The sequence below is a fragment of the Larus michahellis genome, chromosome 10, assembly GCF_964199755.1.
Source record: "Larus michahellis chromosome 10, bLarMic1.1, whole genome shotgun sequence".
NCBI classification, from domain to species: domain Eukaryota; kingdom Metazoa; phylum Chordata; class Aves; order Charadriiformes; family Laridae; genus Larus; species Larus michahellis.
In genome coordinates, this window is record NC_133905.1 from 2083823 (window position 1) to 2106720 (window position 22898).

General features: G+C 39.6%; 2 protein-coding genes across 14 annotated transcripts in view; both read right to left on the reverse strand.

Annotated features, from left to right (window-relative positions):
* Nucleotides 1–7092, reverse strand: part of TASOR (transcription activation suppressor) — a 34474-nt gene extending 27382 nt beyond the window's left edge. For 5 of the 7 annotated variants that reach the window (XM_074602412.1, XM_074602409.1, XM_074602414.1 and 2 more), the window contains exon 1: nt 6537–7092. In XM_074602412.1, coding sequence (XP_074458513.1) covers nt 6537–6900 — 364 coding nt within the window. In that variant the 5' untranslated portion in view covers nt 6901–7092. The remainder of the gene's footprint in view (nt 1–6536) is intronic. The other 2 variants (XM_074602411.1, XM_074602410.1) reach the window with 1 other exon arrangement.
* An 8109-nt stretch (nt 7093–15201) lies between these two features.
* The window catches only part of ARHGEF3 (Rho guanine nucleotide exchange factor 3), a 136438-nt gene continuing 128741 nt past the window's right edge, over nt 15202–22898 (reverse strand). For 3 of the 7 annotated variants that reach the window (XM_074602904.1, XM_074602907.1, XM_074602906.1), the window contains 3 exons: nt 21258–21428; nt 18489–18675; nt 16483–17506 (listed from right to left, as the gene is read on the reverse strand). In XM_074602904.1, the coding sequence (XP_074459005.1) occupies nt 17163–17506; nt 18489–18675; nt 21258–21428 (702 nt within the window). In that variant the 3' untranslated portion in view covers nt 16483–17162. Of the gene's footprint in view, nt 15483–16482; nt 17507–18488; nt 18676–21257; nt 21429–22898 lie in introns of those variants that run through there. The other 4 variants (XR_012589354.1, XR_012589355.1, XM_074602905.1 and 1 more) reach the window with 3 other exon arrangements.

A 22898-nucleotide genomic window follows, 5' to 3' on the forward strand; every position in this document is an offset into this window, starting at 1 on the left:
GCGGTATTTTTGTGGTCTTTATAAACTTCAGACAGAAAGTAGTCCCAACAGGTATTTCTGGGAATGCTTTTGCTCTTTTTGTAGGAGTGCCTCTTTTTCCTCTACCAAAATAAACCCCCACACCACCACCACTTGAGATTACTAGAAGTTACAATAGCTAGGAATGAACTACAATGGTACTGGTCTCACATAAAAGACAATCTACCATTATTCTAACAGCAAATTAAATTTAATTACATCTTAAGGGTGTATCTCCAACTTCATTAAATAATATGGCAGTAGATTTAGATAGTAATCTTTTCCTCATTTGCAGGAAATATTTACTACATTAGCCTCAATATAAAACTATTGTTCTAAATGAAAACTGAACTGTTTTGTATTATTTAGTAAAAGCTGCATTTACACACACACTTCATAACGTAATACCACATCTACAAACTAAAGTAAAGCAATGACTCCAACACCTGCAACAATGAATAAGTGATTTTTTTAAGAGTGGAAGTTATGAAACTGATTTTAAAAAATGTTACTATGTAACATCCTTTTTAGTAAACACCACCTTCATTGTTGAAAGGCTGACAGCAATATGGGAGGAGAGATAATTGGAAGCGAACGAAATTCTCAAGTATTACTAAGACTGAATGCACTTGTACTGAAGAGAGCAACACTTGTTAGTAAAATATAAAAGAAGCCACCTACAGATATACGCCCACTGGAAAAGCACCTCCCATCCCCAAACACCTCTTGGATCTTTCTGACAAGGAACTATTAAACCCTCGTGTTGTAGCGCGTGAGTTTCACGTATCACCTGTTCCTATTTTGTCTGAAGGGACCCATTAAGGCAGACGGTTACCAACGCCAGCTGCTTGCCCAAGTTTCCTGTTTCCTTGACAGTGATTACAGTACACCACCCCTTCTCCTTCCTTCCCCCTAGAAACACATGCTCAAACCCAGCCTACTTCCTCCGTCCAGGCAAGCAGAAAACTCTACAGGACTAGCTAGAAAGAGTGACCACAAACTATACACAACGTCTTGCCTACTTCCCAGATGCAAATCTAGGAAGAAGCATGTTATTACATCAATTAAGATCCTCTCATGCATTCAAATATTGTCAACTATGTTTCCATCTGTGTTTTAATATTCTGACAAGCCAGCTGAGACAGAGCTGCCCCAGAACAGCGCGTCCCCCTCTTCTTCAGCTACGGAGAACCTACGTAAACGACTACACAAGTAGCTCTCAACAAATTTACAGAAGAGCTCTAGCTACCACCTTAAAATTATGGAAGATTTTTTTATTACTTTTTTTTTTTTTAAGATTATTGTGTTTTTTCTTCCATTTGTTAGCAGAAGACTGAAAGTATGTTTTACTACTATACTTACTTATTATTCAATAATATATATACTTGCTTGTACTTCACCAAATTTATACCTCAAACAAACACCATCTAAGTTCACCAGAGATGCTACTGAAGCTAGAAAAAGGGCTGTTGCTACTTTTGTAGTAAAGATAGATCAAAATTGAAATATTTTTAAGTACTTGGGCACAAAAGTCACTTTTGAGATTCCATTTTTTCAATTTGAGAACGGTAAAACAAGACCGACTCCATCTAATTGATCACATCAGCCTAAGAACAAGACCTTATATCCACCTTTTAGTAGGAAAACGCTTAACAATCCAAAAAAACACCACAGTAAAGGAATTCTATTCCTTTGATATACACTGCCCACTCAATACAAAGCGAACAGGAACAGCAGCTACACACAGAATCTTGCCTTAGCTTACTTCATGCATAAATTGAGTGATTGGCTTCATGATCAGCTATTGACTGAGAGAAAAGGAACATGAATGAAATCTGTTGAATGCAAAATCCTTACAGAACACACTACTTATGTTTTGAACAGTACTTACAAACACCAAATTTCACCCTGTCTGCCTGACACCTTTTCATATATAGTACTAGAAGACACTCCACACTTGGTTTGAGAACTAGACGACACCCACTAAGCACTTCTTTTTCAAGGGCAGCCTGCTAATTTTGTGTCTATTGCATTCTATTTCTGAGTTGACAAATGACGGATGGAGCAAAGAAAGTCTGATAAACTGACTGCAGGACAGCACTGTAATCATAAAGTAAAAAAGTAAGTCACGTAGCTTTGAACCTCAGATAAGTTACCATATACAACAGTCCAAAAATGTAAGAGTACCTGGTATAAGCTTTTTTCCCCTTGTTCAATATGCCTCTTCAAACACACTAATCATATGCTTCACGACAGGCTCAAAGCCCCTTTCGCAGTCCTTCCAGAACTTGAGGCACTGCAGCCTTCAAGTTACTACTAAAAACCTGAAACATTACCTACGGAGGTAACTAGCAAAGCAACTTTTCATTCTGTCACCTAAGCATTGGTACTAAAGGACAGCTATTTTCTAAAAGGTTAAGGTCACTACAGAAGGGCCTGTACTTCACTTAAAGAAGTTTAGAAGCCAGAAAAGAACCTGATCAGTACTAAACTAGACCTTCAACAGCTGTCACCGAATCTTATGGTCACAGGCAAGAGATCAGATTATGAAACTTCTCTCCAGTCCTACATCACTTCAAAGACCAGTAGTGTGTGCGTATCTATTTTTCAGGCTCACTATACAAACCTGATAGGGGTATGCTGCACCTTTATTGGACCCATTTAAATTAAACCGTCATTTATGTAAGAACTAACTTGCAGTATCCTTCTAACACATACAGGTCAATATTGTGGGTTTTGCTGGCTTGTTCTTCAGAAGTAAAGACAAGATAGTGCTTTTTTTTTAGTTTCTACCCAGTGTATTGGAACATATGTAAGTATTTTTAGGTGGAAACTAAGATTAGCTAATATAGCACCTAGTCTAGGGACAGATATTAGACTGGATGTTCAGATGCACATAATTCCCTAGAGGCTTTAAGTTTCTCTTTCACAGCTGTTTGATGCTTCAACTTGAGAAAACTGAGTTTGAAGTCAGGGGGGTTGTGGGTTTTGGGGGTTTTTTTAAGTCAGAATGTGAAGAAGAGGAAGACAGAGACATTTTCTTTAAAGAATGCTGAACTAACTAACTTTCAAGTGAAGATAAGTAAATTACTTATTTTATTATCAGGTAAGTTGGCAGAATGCTAGCACTCTTCACAAACAAGTGTTCATGCTACAAGAACTCCATTGAGAAGCATCATTAAGTCTTCATTTTTTAAGACTAAAAATCTTTTTTGCTGATGAACCATAATATTGTTACTTATGTGATTTTTTTTTTACGCCAAAATATCTTTTGCTCTCAAAAGATCTAAGTAGTTATTAAGTTCAAGAATTGCTTAATGAAATCCCTGCGTCGAAAGAGCAAGTAGCAAATAGCAGATATGTATCTTTACCAAAGATGTGGAAAATTAGAAGACAAAAGACAACACGAAACATCAAATGCTATTAAACAGAAAAGGGATGACCTAGACCTCCAAGCAAGTACAGCTAAGACTTTCATGGACAAAAGCAAGACCTTTTTCCCCCGCACTGAGCCTGAGAAACAGCAGTCATTTATTAACTTCGCAGACTACACAAATAAATGTTCAACCTTTACCAATAAGCAATCCTTGAGTCATTGGTTGCTACTTGAGCATGTTTTTTGGAATTGCCTTTTGGTATACAGACCACTCAGAATTCAGCGAGTCAAAAAATGCCCTTCCAGTGCTTTGTCTTGAAAACTTGTTTTCCTCATCCATCCAAACAAGGATCTTTGAAGTTTCAGGCAGACTTGGACACCTGAGAAGGTCTGACAGTCAAATTAGAAGAGCCACAACAATTGGCTATAGTACTAAGATTAAAAAAAGAGATAAGCTACTCAAGAAAACGTAACACCATCTCTAAACTGAATGTACCAAGAAAGCGGAAACTTTCAAGACATTTTCAAGCAGGAAAACAAATGCACAAGTGCATTTAAAAAAAGAAAAAAATCTCACAGCCAACTTTTTTTTTTTTTTTTTTTTTTTTTTTTTTTTTTACAGTTTGGTTTCCCAAATTTCTTCCACTAGGAGAAAAAATGGAAGTCAGAAGAAAGATTCCCTGTGACAACTAACCACAGTTAGTTTTAAGAAGTACGTTTCCTCCAGATGCATTTCTCCACATTAACAAGGTCCTTTCTGTTGACTTTCAGTCCCTTACAGTCCCCAAACAGAGTTGGTGGAGAGACATTCCACCACAGAAAGCCATTAGCCACATTTAGCCACAGAAAAGCTAAATAAGCAGCTAAATCCTAAGTTTTCTAGGATTTTCCCCTCACATTTTTGTTTTGCAGATTCAATTTTTAATTGCTTCACAATAAAAAATTGTTCCTGTAAGACATTTTGGTGCTTTAAAAAAACAAACAAAAAAACCCCAGCCAACCACCCCACACAAAGTCATCCTATAGAGATTTTATAGTTTGAACACGACAGATTACTCTTCATAATCAAGACAGCAGGCATCTCTCAGGATGGTATGCCCATGAATAAAATGGAGGTTTTCAAAAAAAGCAAAACAAAGACAATTCCGATGCAAGGAAGGATGGAAGAAGTGTATTCCATATGTATTGTTTCGTGCTGGAATTTAGAATCTAGCCAAGACAGCTCTTTTGAGAGGGACAGATGATCTTTTGATTATTTTGTAATTCAACAAGATTCATTTGAACACTGGTACTATGCATGTTGTAAGTGTATGCCACTACAATGCCAGACAATCAATGCACTGCTAATCTTCTAGTTTAATTCCAGAGCTGATTTAATTGCATCACTTCTCAAATGCCAATACCAATTCCAACAGCAATTTGGTTGTCCTCAAAGATCATGTTGGCAGCTTTTATGCTAACCCACTTCTGCTAGCCTTGCCTGCATGCTCCCTCAAAGCACTTGGCGTTATGGTATCACATGGACCAACAGTCAGCACCCATGAACAACCATGCGACCGCAAGCACCACGGACAGAATGGAGAAAGGTCTGAGAATTTTGGAAACCATAAGTTGCCAGTATGACTAAAACGCCCAAAAAAGCACTCTGTAAGCTGAAAACGAAAGAAAAAAAGACAAGTACCCTAAAAAGTAAGCCCTTACAAAGGGGTCAAATGACCTTGACACTAGCAAGCGAATTTTAGAAGAGGCGTAAGAATGGCTTCCCCTTCTATCCTAGAAGCCACAGAAGCTTCATGTTTGAACTTTTTAGTCTAAAACTTTTATACACTGTAGGAGATAGTTCTGCATAGGCAAATGATGAATTAGATGATTTTGCAGGTTTTTCATTCACATTGGAACAAAACGCTAGAAAGTAACTTCAAATGCCTGTGGTTAAGTAATAAACATTTCTCAGATATATATAAAGGTATTCAAATGTTACCACACTTGTGTCTGACATACGGAAGGGCAAGAAGCACCAAATTTTATTCAGACATTTTTCTGTCAGATGAATAAGAGCCTTTTTTTTTCCCTCCAAATCAACCCAGTCCTATTTACAATGAATCTCTGCCAAACTCGTACCCCCCTCAGGGGGAGTGGCAATGGGAAAGAAAGGGAAGAAAAGCAAAAAGGGGACATTACTGCCAAAAATGGAAGGAGGGAAAGGGGAAGACTGGATAATGAAATAAACCTACCTTCATCTCCTCCTTACAGAAGAAAGCATTTCAAGAAGTTAGATGTTAGACTCTTCTCTGAAGAACTAGAAGCCTATGCGAACAGGTATTTTTGTGATACGTACTAAGTTACTGACCCCACACTGCAAAAGGTCAAGAACTAAGATAAGTTTCAGTGAGGGAATAAGACATGTCTTCAACACCACCTAACAAAATCAAAGATAAGCAGAAGCCAATGGAGTCTCACAAAAAGCAATACCACAGGCTTTTAGAGGAAGACTTACTCGAAAACCAAAGAACAAACCCTGTACACTTGGAAGAGGAACACTTCCAAGGCAAGGCACGTGAATGTGGAATGCTCGCCTCCTCCCTGCAAAGTAAGGAACTTCCATGAGATAAGAACAGTCTTCTGCGTATCATCAATGGAAGGACAACTCTGCTCAGTGTCTGCTAATCTACCCTACACAGGATTACACCCCTGTCCTGCAGAGAGGTCAGGGGGAAGAGAAAAGTGAAGCATCTTCTCTGTCCATGTCCCAGAGAACCATCTTCTCTGCATGTGACTGCATCTCCAGAAGCAGAGCCAGGATCAACACTCAAGCCCACCCTGATTGCATCCAGCTTTTCCATCGTTTTAAAGCAAGGGTCTGAAATTCAAGCCGAGTTTTGTTTTCGTTTTTTTTTCCTCCTTGTGACAAAATAAAAACGAAAGAGAAAAGAGGGAGGGGCTGGGAGAGAAAAGAATGTAAAAGCCTCTCTGACGCTGAAAATCGTATCCCCAGCAGCCTCGCTAGTCCAAGCCATGCCACAGCCTCCTCCACACCCGCAGGATTTTGCATGCAGTTGTGTGAGGTGCATAAAGAGCCTGCCTAATGAATAAGATGAAGAGAGGAGTGAGGGAGAGAAAGGAGGGAAAGGGAAGGAACAACCTTTCTTTTCTCTGCTCTTCCTGGGGATCTGAAAGTTCCTCCTAACAGGCAGGTCTTCTGGGGGCTTAGGGAGAGGGGGAGGCCCCCCCAACACACCGCTGGGCGGCTGCTGCTGCTGTTGTTGTTGTTGTTCATTTGCCGTTGAGATGCTGCTCCTGCGCTGGCTGCTGCTAGTGATGCTGAGGTTTGGGGGGACCTTGTCCTCTGCAGCAACAGCAGCCACCAGCAGCGCCTCCCCAGTGCTACTGCTCTCAGAGTGTCCGCCATTTTGTGTGGTGTCCTCAGCAGCTCCTGCTCTATTACTCTCCACCCGGAGGAGGCCCGCGCTGGTCTTCTCCGTCCGCTGATGCTGCTCCGGCTCCATCTCGCCACCACTGGGGATCACGGCATCCGCCACTCGCTCCTATCGCCGAGAAGCGAGCACGATAGCCCGCGCCTTCTCTTCCTCCCCCACCGAACTACCCCTTCCCCAGCGCCATGCACCACCCGCTGCCGCTATTGCTCCCCCTCCGTCCGCTCGCTTTATGGCAGCCCTGCCGCCCCCTCCCCGCTCTCTAACATGGCGGCCGCGCACACCGAAAGGGGGCGTGGCTGGAGCCGCCCCGCCTTAGCCAATCCGCTCGCGGCACAAGTTATAAGTAGAGGGGCAGGCGCTGCCCCGCCGCCTCAGCCGCCTCCGTGAGCAGAGGGTGGGCGCTGCGGGAGGCGGAGGCTCTGGCTGCGGAGCCGTGTTTAAAATGGTGGCAGCCCCCGCCACCGCCAGGCGGGCGAGGCCCCGGGCTATGGGCAAGCGGCTGAGAAAGGTCCTTCCGCCCGCAGCCCGCCAGGACGGAGCGGAAGGGGCAGCTCGCTCGTTTCCCGCGTCCCTCCTACCAGCCCCGTGGGCGCGGAGACCCAGCAGCTTCTTCCTCCAGCTCCACAGAGACGCCCGGAGCGGGCGAGGGGAGCGCTGGGCTGGGCAGGTCCCGTCCCGGTGTCCGTCGCCGGTTCTGGCGGGGAGCGGGGCCGCCGCTGGGCTGGGCAGGTCCCGTCCCGGCGTCCGTCGCCGCTTCTGGCGGGGAGCGGGGCCGCCGCTGGGCCCGCGTCCCCGTCCCGCCGGCCGTGGCACTGGGGAGGAGGGGACGGAGCGTTTCGCGTCAAGGTAACGGCAGGCGCTTGGATCCGCGGCCAGCCAACGGCCCGTCAGCCCTGCCCTGCGGCCGTGAGCGCGCTGCTTCGCAACAGCCTCCGCGGAGGTGTGCTGTGCTGGGCCGGCTTACCTCTGTCCCCGCCAGCCCCGCCTGCGGGTGGCGGACGGCTTGGCCGCGGGCACTGGGCAGGTGAGGATCCAGCTGCCCGGGGCAGGCGCCGTCCTGTCATGACAGAGCAGCCAGGGTACCCACGAAGTCATCTCGACAAACGCCCAACAACAAAAAGCAGCGGTGCTCCGGGAGTGCCAGCTCTTACTTCTTCCTCTCAAATTTAAAATTGTTCAAAATGACGAAGTTTCCCCTTTGAAGAATAAAAACACATTATTAACCATGAAGGACAGGCAAAAGCCTTAATATACTTTAACAGAACTCTTGGATAGTCTCACAATGAATTAGAACACACCAAACAACCTTCCTTTCCTTCCCCCCCATTAACATCTTCCCCTCTTTCTAGGCAGGGGGTGCACAAACGCTGCCGAACTTCCTCTGTCTTTGGACTAGCGTTTTTCCAGTTCAAACAGCAACGACAGCTTCGCACAGAGACAGCGTAAGAGATACAGTTCTTACCGAATCGGTTAAAAATACAAGCAATGTGGTTTGTTACACTTTTTTGTGACAGAATCTTAAACTGCAAAGAAAATGTGTGTTATTACAAAGACTTTTATGTGTTTAATTCAACTTCATCAAATTTAATCCCCCTTTATATGTTTAATCAAGCACATGTACATGCCCTTCTAGGATGGTGACAAAAGACAGGTGCTATAGCAAGGGTACTTAAGTGACAATAGCTATTTGTGTTCCATGGCTTGTAAAACTACAAACTGCAAGCAAGCTTCAACAAGAAAAAACTGCATGTGCAAGTAATGAACTATTTGGCCTTTTTCAAAAATAAAACAATTATAATGTCTCATCAGTAGAATAAAGAATTACAGATTAGCTGAAGGCAACATAATCCATTATCCATATGCCAAAGAGTACCATTTTTCAAAGGCAGTGAAACCAAATGCTATAAATGGCTTTGGTGCTATTGAAGCTAAGTCAGAGACGTTTCCCAGCAGATTTGCTAAGGAAACTACTGAGGTAGTATGCTACTGCTGCTCAACAATAACCAGTGTTACCAACACAGTTTTCAGCACAAATCCCAAACACAGGCTCACACTAGCTACTATGAAGAAAATTACCCCAGCCAAAACCAGCACACCATCACATCCACGCAGTTGGTAGGTATTCACACATGAGCTTTGTTGGATGCCTCTGCAGTACGTTAAGGCGTTGCTACCTCATGTTTGTCTCCTCCACACCTGTATCGGAAGCCAGCCTGGAATCAGAAGGTTAACATTTATTCACCTCTGCTGCAAGGCTTGTAACTTTTGGTAAAAGAAGGGTGTGAATCATAGAATCTTCATGGTTGGAAGGGACCTTTGAGATCATCGAGTCCAACCATACACACAAAAAAACCCAACCCCTACAATCTCTGTCACTAGAGCATGCCCTGAAGTGCCAAATCTAGATGTTTCTTAAACATCTCTAGGGATGGTGACTCTACCCCCTCCCTGGGCAGGCTGGTCCAGTGCCTGACCACTCTTTCAGTAAAGTAATTCCTCCTAATAGCTAATCTAAACCTCCCCTGCCGCAGCTTCAGCCCATTTCCTCTGGTCCTGTCGTTATTCACCTGGGAATATGTGAAACCCAACTCACCTGAATGATTTGATGTAATTATTGATAGGGAGCAGAATGGAGATCATCACAGAGCATTAAAATGGTTAGTCGCCTAATTTGGAAACCCATAGCGCCTAGCACTTTCTAGCTCTGCAGCTCAGGTGGCTTCTTGCTATGGTGGGAGAGAGCAAAACATTAGTTCTGCTCATCACCATCAAGTCTACTGTGCACACTCAGTCCATTAATTCCCTGAACTGTCAAAGTAATTCATGGGTTTGAAATCACATACCTATAATTTCAGTTGTAGAAATGGCAAACAGTGTTGTCTAAGGAAAACTCACCTCCAGAGCTTTTCGAATTGCCCGAGTGCTTACTTGGTAGCTGTGAGGTTAGATTCACTGCCATGTTAACTCTGCTGTGTACGTTACCAGCAGTCACAAGTGCGGTAGCTGCATAACGCAGAGTAAAGCCACACTGACATTTTACATCATAACGGTGAAATTACTAAGGATAGCAAAGCCGTTTCTTCGGCAGTTCTGAGGAATGCACTAAATTGAAAAGTGCCTCCTGAAAATAACCCATTCTTGCAATGCGTAGGAAATACGAATACTGGATGTTTAGTTTTACAAGTAACTAGCAAAACATTAAAAGCCCACAATTTGTTTTCTTTGTGAAAAGTATACTAGTGCTGTACTTGTTGAACAAGTTGATGTATTCATTACATAGTTATCTTAATCTTAAATCCTGATAACTGCAGCTATATATACATCATCATCTCAAACGCAGCTACTGAGTTCAATGCAAAGTTTTTCCTATGTAAGGAACAAATATTTTAACCCAGCCCTTTTATTTTATTGATCTCTTTTTAGATTACCTCTAAGTCAGAAAACATACGTAACGTCCCAACTCAGAAATGGTCTGGTGCTAATGGTGGCCTCCAGGGTGTTAAAAGAAGATAAGCTAATAATTATTAGTTTCTTCTTAGAAGTCTTTGGGGAGCCAGCCAAGTTTAAATAGGGTAATTAGTATCTGTAACTATAATTTACATAAATTACAGAAACATAACACCAAACATTTATGTAATTGCAGAAACGGTGTTCAATTATCTAGAGGTAGTAAAACCCACAAATGCAGTGTTCAAACTATGGATAAATAAAGACAGACTGTCTCTGCGAATTCGATGTTCTGGCTCTGTGAAGATTCACTGGTGGTAGAGAGAATATTACAGATAAGTTGATATATTATCAGAATAATTTTGCTGTGTTTTACCTTGTTCAAATAGAATTTCCATGTACCAGAGAAAAAACGGAAATGCCAATCTAGTGTTATTTAAGTCTGTGTTGATACATTATACATCTCCAAACATGTCAACCTGTTTTATTAAGTTTGAATTGGCAAAGCTGTTAAAATCACTTCTTGGCTGCGTACGTCTTCAATACACAAGTAGTTCAGCTGATCGATGTTTGGGTGTGATTACAGCTGGCTTGCCTGTGTTCACAATCGAGCAGTAATACTACAGAGCTAAGTCGGTGTCCTCAACTCTCATTTTACACATACTCCTCTTTGCTGTAACTTCTGGAACATATTTAGTGATTGTTTTGTGCTGCACGAATCTAAACCATTGTATGAAACACGGGGAAAATGGTGGTGTTTTGTCTAGAAGAGGGAGGATAAATAATAGCAGTTATCAAATACAGAAAATGCTGCTGCAGATGAGGAAATATTCTCCGTGTCCCTGGTGACCGGGATGAGGTTTAAGCTGTATCAAAGGAGATTTAGGTTAAATGTTAGAAAAAACTGTCTAGCAATAGAAGTTAAGTACAGGAAGAAATTCTTTGGGGACACTGGGGGATTCCTTTAACTGGTGTTCTAAAGTTAGGTAAGACAAATTTCTTCCTGAAATGGTTCACATTTATTTAATGTGGGCCCTTCCAACCATATTGCCTATTCTCATTCCAAAAGAATTACTGAAAAATGTATCTATGTTTTGGGCAGGGTGAAAGAATTTTCAAAAGAAAATGAGGTCTTCCAGTAGCTATTAAGTTAATACATGTAGACGTAGTAAATATATATTTTTTTTTTTCTTTAGGGAAACGTAATTTTAGCATGTGTATATACACACACACACGACATTTATCTCCTCGCTTGTCTGTATTACCATAGCTCTATTGACATACTGTTCACCTTAGATTAAGACCTATCCACAGACAGTGAATAACCATCTGACAGTAAGATTTCAAAGACTTCAGAAGAAACTGGGTCGAAATTGCATATCTTCACTGAATTCCAGTAATTCTGGAATGGAGCCGCTTTGTATGGATCAACTATAGAGCCATTCCAATAAACTCAACAAGCACCAAAGAAACAACTCCAAAAAAAAGTTAACAGGGTAGGGAAACTACTGTCTACTAAAATTATGCTGTAACCTTGAGAAGTATGCTTTCTACCACTTTCTCACACAATGAATACTGGAAAATATGCTAAAGCATATGTTTACAATGTGTTTAGATGTGTTCAGCACTGAGAAACACAGACATCATAAGCACGTATCATAACAAATGCAAACAATGTATGAAGAGTCTTGCTCGTTTACCAAACAACATACAAAGATGTTTTCCTTATGGACAACTTGCTTTAAAAAGATACGTCTTTGCAGCTGTACAAAATTATTTTATGTATTAATTAACATAAGACTGGGAGAGATCATCACAACAATTACTAAGTACTACTTGATAAATGATGTAACAATTCTGGATCACTTTACCACTCTGAATCCTAAATCCTGATAGATATTAAAAGGTAGCAAGAATCCCAGTTCACAAAACAAAAGTTCAGTCCAAAATCACCATAGGAAGAGATTACTTGAATACTCTGAAGTAAAAGTTATAAAATCCGTCACCTTACTGTCTTTCTAGTTTCTGTGGTTTCTGATATTTGCCAAGCATTCAACCACGACTCCCTGGCTTGCACCAAGTGGTTTCCCACCCAAGTACAAAGCAGCTGCAGATCCCTTTGATTCTGAAATCAGATGAATGTGATACATTAGGAAGAGAGACCTAGATCAGATTAATAGCCACAAATAAAAGACACCTCTAAGGGAGGGTCGCATAAGGCTCCGTGCTGAAGGAACAAACTTGGATGCTTGTTCCAGACACCACCTCAGTATTCTTTGATGAAAGCAAATTTAGAAATGCAAAATATTGTTTAGTCTGAGTACAGTGTTACAGTTTAAGTAACTAGAAATTACTATTTTATTTTCCAGAAATTACTCTAGTAATGCAAAGCACATCTCATCTCTTGAAATGTTTGGGTGCTAATTTTGAGCAAGGGTATTCGTGCTGACTAAATTTTAGGTGCCAGGAGATCAAAGATGGGAGAACCGTATAATTAAACTTTCTTTATAGACCATGCAAAGAGAAGCACCTTCAGAAAATTCAGAGGCAAAACCTAACTAACACTCTTGGAAAAAGCTTTAGTGTCATTTACCAGCAATGAAGAAAATACGCCTGTGATAGTACAAGGTGAGACAAACTGGGGAAGTAGTCTCAACTTGTCTCTGCAAAGCCAGGGACTGGTAGCAGAAATTCACCTCGTACTTTTTTCTAACAAATTTGTGATCCACAGGTGAAAGTCTGAAAAGATCTACTTGTAGATATTTTACTTGTAGATACTTGTAGATATTTTAAGTATCTATTTTAAATACTTTCATTTTAGAATTATTAACAATTTAAAATCTTAAAATATTTAATCAAATCAGCTCTAAAAATACACAATTATTTCCAGCAGATGGCAGCATCAACCTGTAGAACAGATTACAGTATTTTAAAATCCGTATTCATGAGTAAGCATTAAATATGGAAGACCTGTCCATTCTGGAACTGGAACCCCATATTCAAAGGAAATAAATCCATTTACGTAAAACTCAGTTTCTGGCTCTGTTAGCAGGCAGTCTCGATTCCCAGGATCTAAGCGCCAGACAGTGTCATCATAAAATATCAACTTTTTCAAAAAGAGCAGTTGATTAAACTGACATGTAAATGTTATATCTTTCAAACTCTAGAAACTCCTGTGAAACCTCAAGAGACCCGCTTCCCACTATTGCAGAGGCATTCCTAAGGCAGTATCCCTGGTTCAGGTGGGTCGTGCTGAATAGGAGTCGCCACTGAGAAACACCTTCTCTACCGCGGAGTTCAACTTTGGGCCTATCTTTTACCCAGATTCTGGCCATTGATTCCCTGGTACTGGGCTTCACAGACTTCTACGTGCTCCTGCTGTCTCACAGCGGACCTTTGTGCTCAGGGGGAGAACTCTTCAGCCTTGCGTTGTTCTTTTCAGAGCTGCAGACCAAATCTAGGGAACCAAACACCACAGACAGTTAAATTTTCTTTTGTAGTCTGAGAGGACCCACATTCAAAGATTTCAAGGGCATTCTCTTTGCTTACCTTTCTTTCTCAATCAAGACAATCTATGCTTTTACCTTATTACTTCTGGTTCATCAGATCTTTCACAAGCCAAGACTACACTGTCTGTTCTTACCAGGAATAGAAGAATGAACAGGTTGATGAGATTTGTCAAAAAGGCATGAAACTGTCACATCAGACTACAGACTTCCTGCTCTTGAGAGCAAAATGCCTTGTCGCTCACTCATCTCCCAGACACAGAGATCCAGAGTGCTCGTACCTCCGATTTAGAGGAGCTGGAACTCATCCAGCATCTGCAGTCCTCTCCTTATTTTGGCATCCCCTCACGGTGATCTCGGAAGCCCTCGACACCTCAGGCTCTTCCACTGCCTCTTGGCTTTTTTTACACACTCCACCTGTTCTCGTTCGCCTTCTCGCCATGGCGCTATTCTTTTGTCTGAGACACGAGTGAATCTGAGATCCCTCGGCGATCCAACGTGAAGGTTACACAGCTTTGACCTCTCTCATCAGTAGAAGTGCTACACACGCAACGGTGGGTGACCTGAGAAATCAGAAGCAATTTTCTGTGTGAGAATCACGCGGAGGCCTACGCGTACTGCGTGGCTGCAGCATGCAGGCCAGGTCGCTGCTCCGACTTCTCAGCCTCCATGCTGCTCATTACTATGATGATGATCACTGACATACTCACTGATGTTACATTTCCTCTTTACTTTGCATGAAGCATTTTACCCATCCTTTTTGGTACATTTTATTGTGTGTGTCCCCCTCTGCTCCCCCCCAAGTAGTTTTTTCAAAAGCAGCGGCATTTGAAAAACAGAACAAGCGAAACAAGCTAACCAAAATCCAGAACATTAGGATTCTTAAAGTGGAAGTCTTATTCCTCAAGATGATTGGAAAAAACCTTCATTAAGCTTTCTTAGATCAAATCAGTTGCTAAGTGCACGTCAACTACAAAGCAAAATTGAAACACGTGCACCGCAGTATGTCGAACATGATGCTAAATGACAGTACACAGACGTAAATTCATCTTCTGAGGCTCACAGGCTGGTTGGTGGCTTTTCACATGCCCCGACATTCACCATCTCAATGTTTTGGAGTAATATATATTCAGTAGAGATGTGACCCACAAGGAATCAGGAGCGAGAAACGGATGTCAGGATATTAATTTTTTTGTTCTACCTACTTATTAAATTGATTATGTAACACAAAACTTTCAGGAATGCGCTGAATTGACTTGTTTCTTCATTAATATTTTGTATCTAGCAAATTTGATCCAAATATGTAACGCTTCCCCGCGAACCAGAATATAAGCGTTGATCACATACGTTAAGACTCACTGTGTGCACCACTGAAATCTTTTCGTAGTCTTCTTACACAAACAACCAAACAAAAAATCACAATGGTTTAATGTAATTTATTTGAAATGCTTCCAGTAAAGTTTAAGGCTATTATTTAAAACAAACGTCAATACACACATTCATTCTTTCTTCTCTATCTGAACACTTTACATGCTTTTTGCTCTTTTTAAACATTTTGCTGAACGGGTTTTGTGAAAATGGTTCATCATCTAATAGGCTTTCCTATGCCTTTTCTTCTGCAAATTTTTCCTTTCTCTCCTCTTCGCTGGCACACTCAGTCAGCTCTAAAAATGAAGCAGTCGAAATAAATTACAAAGCCTGAAACAGAAAAGAAAATTGACTTTTTTGAAAAACTATAAATACAGAAATATGTTCTCTAGGGTAAAAATGACATTTTTTTAAAAAATAAAAATACCTTGTTTTATATTGTTTATCATTTTGTCACACTGATTTCTCTAATGCGCATCAGCATATATATATTGTACGATACTTGACATGTACTATTTTCTGTAAACTTGCAGAACACAAGAAAAATGTTTTTGGCAATAACTTAGCAGTTTTTCTACTTCTGTTGGTACGAGTACTTTGCACAGGTTATCTTGTGTAATATCAAGGATCATTTAAATTTATTAATATATCATTTTCATAGCTTGCCATACAGCACTGGCATAATTTCTTACACTAAGAAATAAAATATTACCCAGGGATTCCTGAAAAGTAACAGGATGTTGAACTGAGTGTTTTAGACTGCATTTAAGTGACTCATCTGCTTCTCATCATAATGAGTAGATTAAATCAGCCACCAGAAAACACAGTAACATTTCCAATTCCAGCATGAGATTAAATGTAACAAAAACTTACAAAACAAAACTTGAGAAAAATATAAAGGATGTAATACATCCTAAAGGAAAAACAATTCCCTTTTTGTTTAAACTTTCTCTACATAATCCCATAGGGTATTTGTAGAGCACTATTTATATAAAATTGTCACTTAGTTTAAAAACCAACTACATGAAATTGTAAACAGACATTTAGAGAAAATTAAATGTTTTAACATTAGTTTAGTGGTGTTTAAAACCAACAGTGGAGGTCAGTGGAGTGCAAAATGCTGAAGAGGGCCTATTCACAAGCAAAAGCTTTTTTCCGTTCTTATCCTGTTTAGGATAAAAATATATATATATATATATATGGCACTGAAAGCAAACTATCAGCTTATTTACAAACACCCAGTATTCTCAGCATTTCATTTAATTCAGTGCTGGCTATAAAGGTTTGGTTGGGTTTGTGGTTTTTGTTTTGTGTTTGATTTTTTTTTTTTAGTTGATTATTTTTAGCATTACATGCTTTGATAAATAAACCATGGCACTATGCTGACCACTTTAACTGACCAGATTTTACTAAGTTTGGTTGCTGGACCTTAGGACAGTGCTGCATTTTGAAAAATTAATCCCTAAAAGTGCCACTGGTTACACGGCCTGCTGTCTATAGTTCTTGTCGATCTAACGCTGCAAGAATTCAGATAGGTTATTGCAAGAGGAGTTGGGTTTTTTTCCCAAGAAACTAATTTTTCCTTCCATGTCTTTATGAAAACCCATCATCCATCGTGAAACTCCATATTAGGTTCACATCTTCAGCTGCCCCATTAAAGGGCAAATAAAGTACTTCAAAAATTAAGAAAAGTTACTTTATGTAACACACATATAAACAGTAGTTTAGAGATTCTGTTTACAGCAGGACATTGAGAACAACTGGTCAAGTACCTCTTTCATCCACCTTAGTTGTTTATGGACTATAATCACAGGACATGAGTTGCAAGGGATTCCAGCTTATACAGATCGGCAGTTACAGTACTACACTCATAGGTACGAATACAAGGAGGACTGCATTGACACTGTCACAAAAATATTTTAAAAGTGCTTCTCCAAATGGTTCCATGTATGGAATGCAAATACTGTACAGGTAAGAGACAGATTTTCTTCCATGAACTGTAAGTTTTTGTCAAACATTGGTTTCTATTTGCTTTTCATTTTCACAAGGGTTTGTCTGTTCCATACGTTCACAGTCGATGCTGATCTCGCTGGTGTCCATACTACAGTCTGACTCACAGTCCGAATGGTCCATTTGCTCGAGCGTGGTTTCTCCCTGGGGTACTCTGCTTCCATTTGGTGACAAAAGAAAATGTGCTTCTGCGTTCACGCCAACTTTGCCTGCACACGTAACTTTTTCTTTGGCCTGGCGGATACAGTTAAGCCACTGTTGTTTGTTGAATGAGTCATTGGCTTGGAGTGAGTGAGACTGGCTTTGAGATCCGTTTTTGAAGCTGACTCTAAAGAAGTTTTTGACTGAAAGAAACAATACATATCAAAACACTGAATGCTTTGGCTGAATGGATTTTATAATAAATGAGTATATTAAAATAACAGAATCTGTAAAATCTTTGGCTTATGATGTTTTCCTGCCAATACCTTGTCAGAGCAGAGAGAAGAGTCTGGGTATCTCTTTGTTTTGTGGGACAAGAAACACAGAACACCAGAAGCACTTCTAATAATTTCTTACTGCTGGATTGAACAATTTTGGTTCTGCCACGCACAAGCTACCTCTAAAGCTTTAAGTGAATCAGCAGGATTAAGGCTTCTCCCACACTGCAACACCTCTCCTCCTACTGCTCTGTAAAGCAGATCTCCAGGACCTTCACTGAATACTGTGCCTTGTGTCAGCTGGACATTGCCTCATTCTTCTTCCATTCACTTCACTAATAAAGCAAATACATACAAAAAACCCTCCAAGTTTTCACAAGATAGGTGAGATTCAAAGGACCCTTGTAATAGAAAGAAGCATCTTTATAATATGCCTAATTAGAAGGACATTATCTCTTACCTCTTGACATTAACATGAATAGCTGCAGTCTTAACACAGAGTACTACATTAATTATCTGTCAGCTGAAAGACTTAGTTATAGAATAGCAATCAATGTCTCTATAACACAAGAAAAGATAAGCTTTAGCTGCTATGACTTAAGATTTCAAAATACACTTGCTTATAATTTGGGGGTTTTCCCACTACATTCTACTTATTCTCCCCTTCTCAATTCAGTACAGAAGGAGGTATGTGGAGAAATCCCGCTATCAATATAGTGAACTTCAAGAATCAATCTATAAGAAACAAACTACAATATATATAATAAACCAGTCTTGAAATAAAAATCAGGATGTTGTATGTAGGTAATGTGAATTTTGGAGAAAACTTTCTAATGTGTCATTGACGGTTGTCTTAAGGTTATAATGACCCTATATAGGCAAATAAAAAGTAAAGGGGTGGTCATACTTCTCTCATTGTTGCTGAACGCACCACGTATGGATCCGCCCAATCGCACCTCTCCATCTTGCAAGTCTTCTAGCACAAGCTCCTTCACCGGAATGGGCTGCCGATACAGCTGGTAGCAGAGCTGGTCATTATGGGCGATAGCTCGAGTGATCACCAACACTTCTTCAAAGAGGAAGACATGCAGTTTCTGTTAAAAATTAATAAATAATAGTGCATTATTCCTTTGTTAGAAAATAATTTTAAAAAATTATTTAAACTCTAGCACATTATAACCTTGTGTTTTCAACAGTTAAAATAAACAAGGATTCATCTCTTCCCGCTATTTAAAAGTCTTATGGTGCATCAGCATGTAAGTATGTAAATATAACAATTTAAAAACTTCTAAAATTATTTTTCCCATCCTTTTCTCAGTGTCTTATGTCATGATCCTAATTAATCTTTTAGCGTTGAGGCCTTGAAGTCTTGTGCATGACATTTCAAAGCCCTCTCTCCAGCAGCATGCTTACACACATTTTTCTTTCTGACACCTACTTTAACTTTTCTGTTCTGCCTGTGTTATGAAGAAACAGGCAATCTTATTAATTCAAATATTTTCTATGAGCAATTATGAGCAATCTTTTTACAGTTCACATCCTGCTCACAATTAGCTTCACCACAGCTCTTTGAAGCTCAGAAAATTACTTTTGCTCCTAAGTGGCACAAGTCACCTGTTACCATCTTTAAATTATGTTGTGCCTCCCATTGTGTAATCTCCAGTGTCTTCCAAAAATTATAAACAGAAATTTTAAACTCTTTTTACGTGATATCATGCATCAAAATTAATTTTTTGTTTTACACTGCCAAAATTTTCTTCCCAATTATGAGTAACTGTTCTTTGCTTCTAAAGTTGACCTGACTCTAAATCTAAGTAGATGCATCACTTGCAGTTTTAACACAAGACAGACCTTTAGGTCCGTTTAGATCACTGTCCCCTCTTCCAGTAGCTCATGTTTTCAGAAGACTATAATGAAAAAGGTAATAATAGCAGAAACCTTTCCCAATGTGCCTTGGCAGTCTTCTGAAATTGAAATAGTCCACCATCATTCTGGTTTTCCACCACTGACACCTCATTTTATATCTGTGAATAGTCCAATTTCTTGTGCCCCTCTCAGTCTTTGCAGGACACACACCTGAACTTTTTGTTTGTTCCTTATTCTGCAGTGCTGTCATCTTTTGTACTAACAATGACCCTATGCAGAGTCTGGTAAAATAAAAGTAAAGCTATCCGATATGTTTCGGTTTAGATTTTTGGCAAATGGCTACCTTTTCATATGAATGAAATATGAAAGAAAGCAAAAACGTGTGAGATTAAGCATTAGAGGTATATACAGGTATGGCTGTTTGCTTGTGAAGTAGGGTTGGGGTTTGGTGTGTTTTTTCTTAATATTCTAAATGTGCAGCAAAAATATCTGGTTTAGTTTGAAACTCAGTTTTCAAACCATCATCCACAAAGTGTTGCAGATTCTTCATAATGTAAAGCTTTGCCGTGCCTGACTTTAGCGCGAGTCACATCAAACTCTTTTCAGAGGTGAGAGCTCTGAGAGTATTATTGCTAATACTTCGTAATAGCCGGTGTGAAAAGGAGACTGATAACATTAAGATAGGAATGGTTTGATCTGTTTTTCAGCCCAAATCAAAGAAACACAGAAAGAAAAATATCCCACGCTGTCAATGGTATTCAAGGAATATATCGGTGTAGCAACCTCCCAAAAACACTGGGTAGTTTTAAATACTGTTCATAAATTGGAAGAATTAATTCTATCCTTAATGTTATGCTACCAAAGAAAGGCAGGGGTAGTGTGGATGGAGTAAATAAAGCTCAGTAGAAAGAGGAAAATTGCCTGTTTGCTCCTGCTAGTTTGCCATGCATTAACTGCCGGCCTCGTCCTTACCAGGTGCACCAGAAAAGAGCCTGCATTTCATCTTTCCATCTCAGCCGTGTGGTAAAACGTGATCCTTCTATTGTATGTATACACACGCTACATAGAAGCGCTCCCAATGCTGAGAAATGCATTTAGAATTCTACATTGTTTGCTTGGTTTTTTTTAAATAAAACTTTTATAAACTCAGTTAATGAGAAACAGATGTTTTTTCATTCAAAATTTCATGTTGTTTCTAGTTGACTTAGAAAAAAATACCCAAGAATGACTGGTTTCTATTCTATTAATATCTCTACTAATCTGCATGTTGTTTATTTTTTAAATTGGAAAGCTCAGCTTATGACACTTGTCAATACTGCAGACTCCTGGAGACTGGAATTTGCAGTATCAAATACCAAACTTCTCTGGTCAGCAAATTCTCTTTGAAATTCAACAAATAATCAAGTAAAACACTCTTCATAACCACAGCCTTTGACAGATTTAAAATTTGTTAGCACATTTTGTGTGTCATTATAGACATCATTATTGTGTCTCTGAGACCAGAAATGTATTTCTTATTTGTTGGAGTTTTTTTCCTGAAATTTTTGCTGAAATTTATCAATTTACAATTTAGCCAGGATGTTGTCAGGTCTCCTTAAAGAGACAGAGACACATATGAGCTTATTATCTCCACATACAGGTATTTGACGGCTAACCAAAAAGATGAGTGTTATATGTAATAGTTAGGATTTATCAACTTCCTGTATATGAGAGGGTGATGTTTCTGTACGCATACTCGCAGCCCTTTTAGCTGTCATGAAAAATGAAGACATCTTTAAAAGCTATTTATGACAAAATATTTGTTCCTTACCACTCCCCTGTTGTTCTTCAGCTCACCATGACAACATACAACACGTGAATTATCGATCAGTGAATCCCTTTGGCCTTCTTCAAGATAAATGAGTCTCTCTTTGTAGTATTGGCATTCAGATTCACCAGTCTTTATGTTGATTTCAGCCACTATGCCCTGAATTATATTTATCTACAGAAAAAAAATGAAAACAAACAAACTTCAAATAGACAGTCCGATATTCTGAGCCATCTCCTAATAACTTTAGCTGTAGCTACAAGAAAATACATTGGTAAATAACTGAGGCTAGGGCGGGGGAATGAGTTGAGACATACATGCCCAAACAGATAATTCAAGAATCTCCTGATCCCAGGAGACTTATCGGGGATCAGCTTGGCCCAATGTGCTTAGAGCAGATTGTCAGACAGGGAGACAAACGTACTTCATAAGCCTAAAAGAGCGTTAAGAGCCAACCACATCGAGTCATTTCTGTTTCCTAATTTAACCTGGCAAATACACAATTTATGAAATACATCACTTCAAAGATAAACAGTGTTCTGCTGAAGCAGAATACCACAAATCTATGTAAGGCTATTGAAATATCAAGAAAAAAAAAATCCTGATTATAGTTTATTAAAAAATTACCAAATCCAAGTACTAGAAAGCATTTATTATGCTTTTTAAAAGATATTACCAGACATTATGTAGAAAAGCAAACTTTAGAAATAAGCAGAATAATTCTTTGAGATATTTATGATTTTTTGGTTTGGTTTAAAGGAATAGGCACAAGCGGAAAACGCATTTTATACATTACATCTAAATTTGACTATCCAAGGTTTGAATTTAAACCACAGTTGTCCAATTTAACAACAGAGGAGTTTCGCTGGGCAAGGGATTTGGGGAAGGAAGAGCAGAACAGCAGCGGTCAGGTACATGTGTTTTGAAACATGTGCTCTCCAAAAAAAGCAGGGCTGTCATTTTTCAGGAAGGAAATACTAAATTGTACAAAATACTCAAGTCTAGGCAAATCATAAATTTTGTCCTCAAAATATTAAAGAAATTTACTTATATTTAAATACTATTCAAAAGGAGTAGGGTACTGATGATATTTATTTATTCATTACTTTAGAAGCATGTGTCAAACAAACCCACTACATTAAACTCCTTTACTCCCAGCTACATATTTGCATCTTTGCACGGTTCATTGGATTTTAATATATATATAGAGAGAGAGAGAGACATATGGGAAAGAATAGAAATTTTAGAAACATTTCAGAATACCTGAATCAGATCCCTTTCTATTAATAAGGAAGTTTTAAAGCCTTGGATTTATCCCTCTGGTTTTACTTCAGAAAGCACAATGCATATTTCAGCAACACTCCCACAGCTGAGAATTAATCTAGATTCAGAGGTTATGTCAGGTCTCAAAGCAGGGAATAAAACTTACCTAAATGATCTAAAACCTGAGAAGGAATCTCTACATTACCCAACTTAGATTAGACTGGGGAATGACATTGAAAGGTAAATACAAAATGGACAAGGAGCAGACAAGAGCTGTGGAAAACATCTACCAAACCCGCTCTTTTTTTGTTTTGGTATCTCTTTGCTACTGAAATAGGATTTAACTGGGGGAGCGGGGCTAGATATTTCATGTATTGGTTT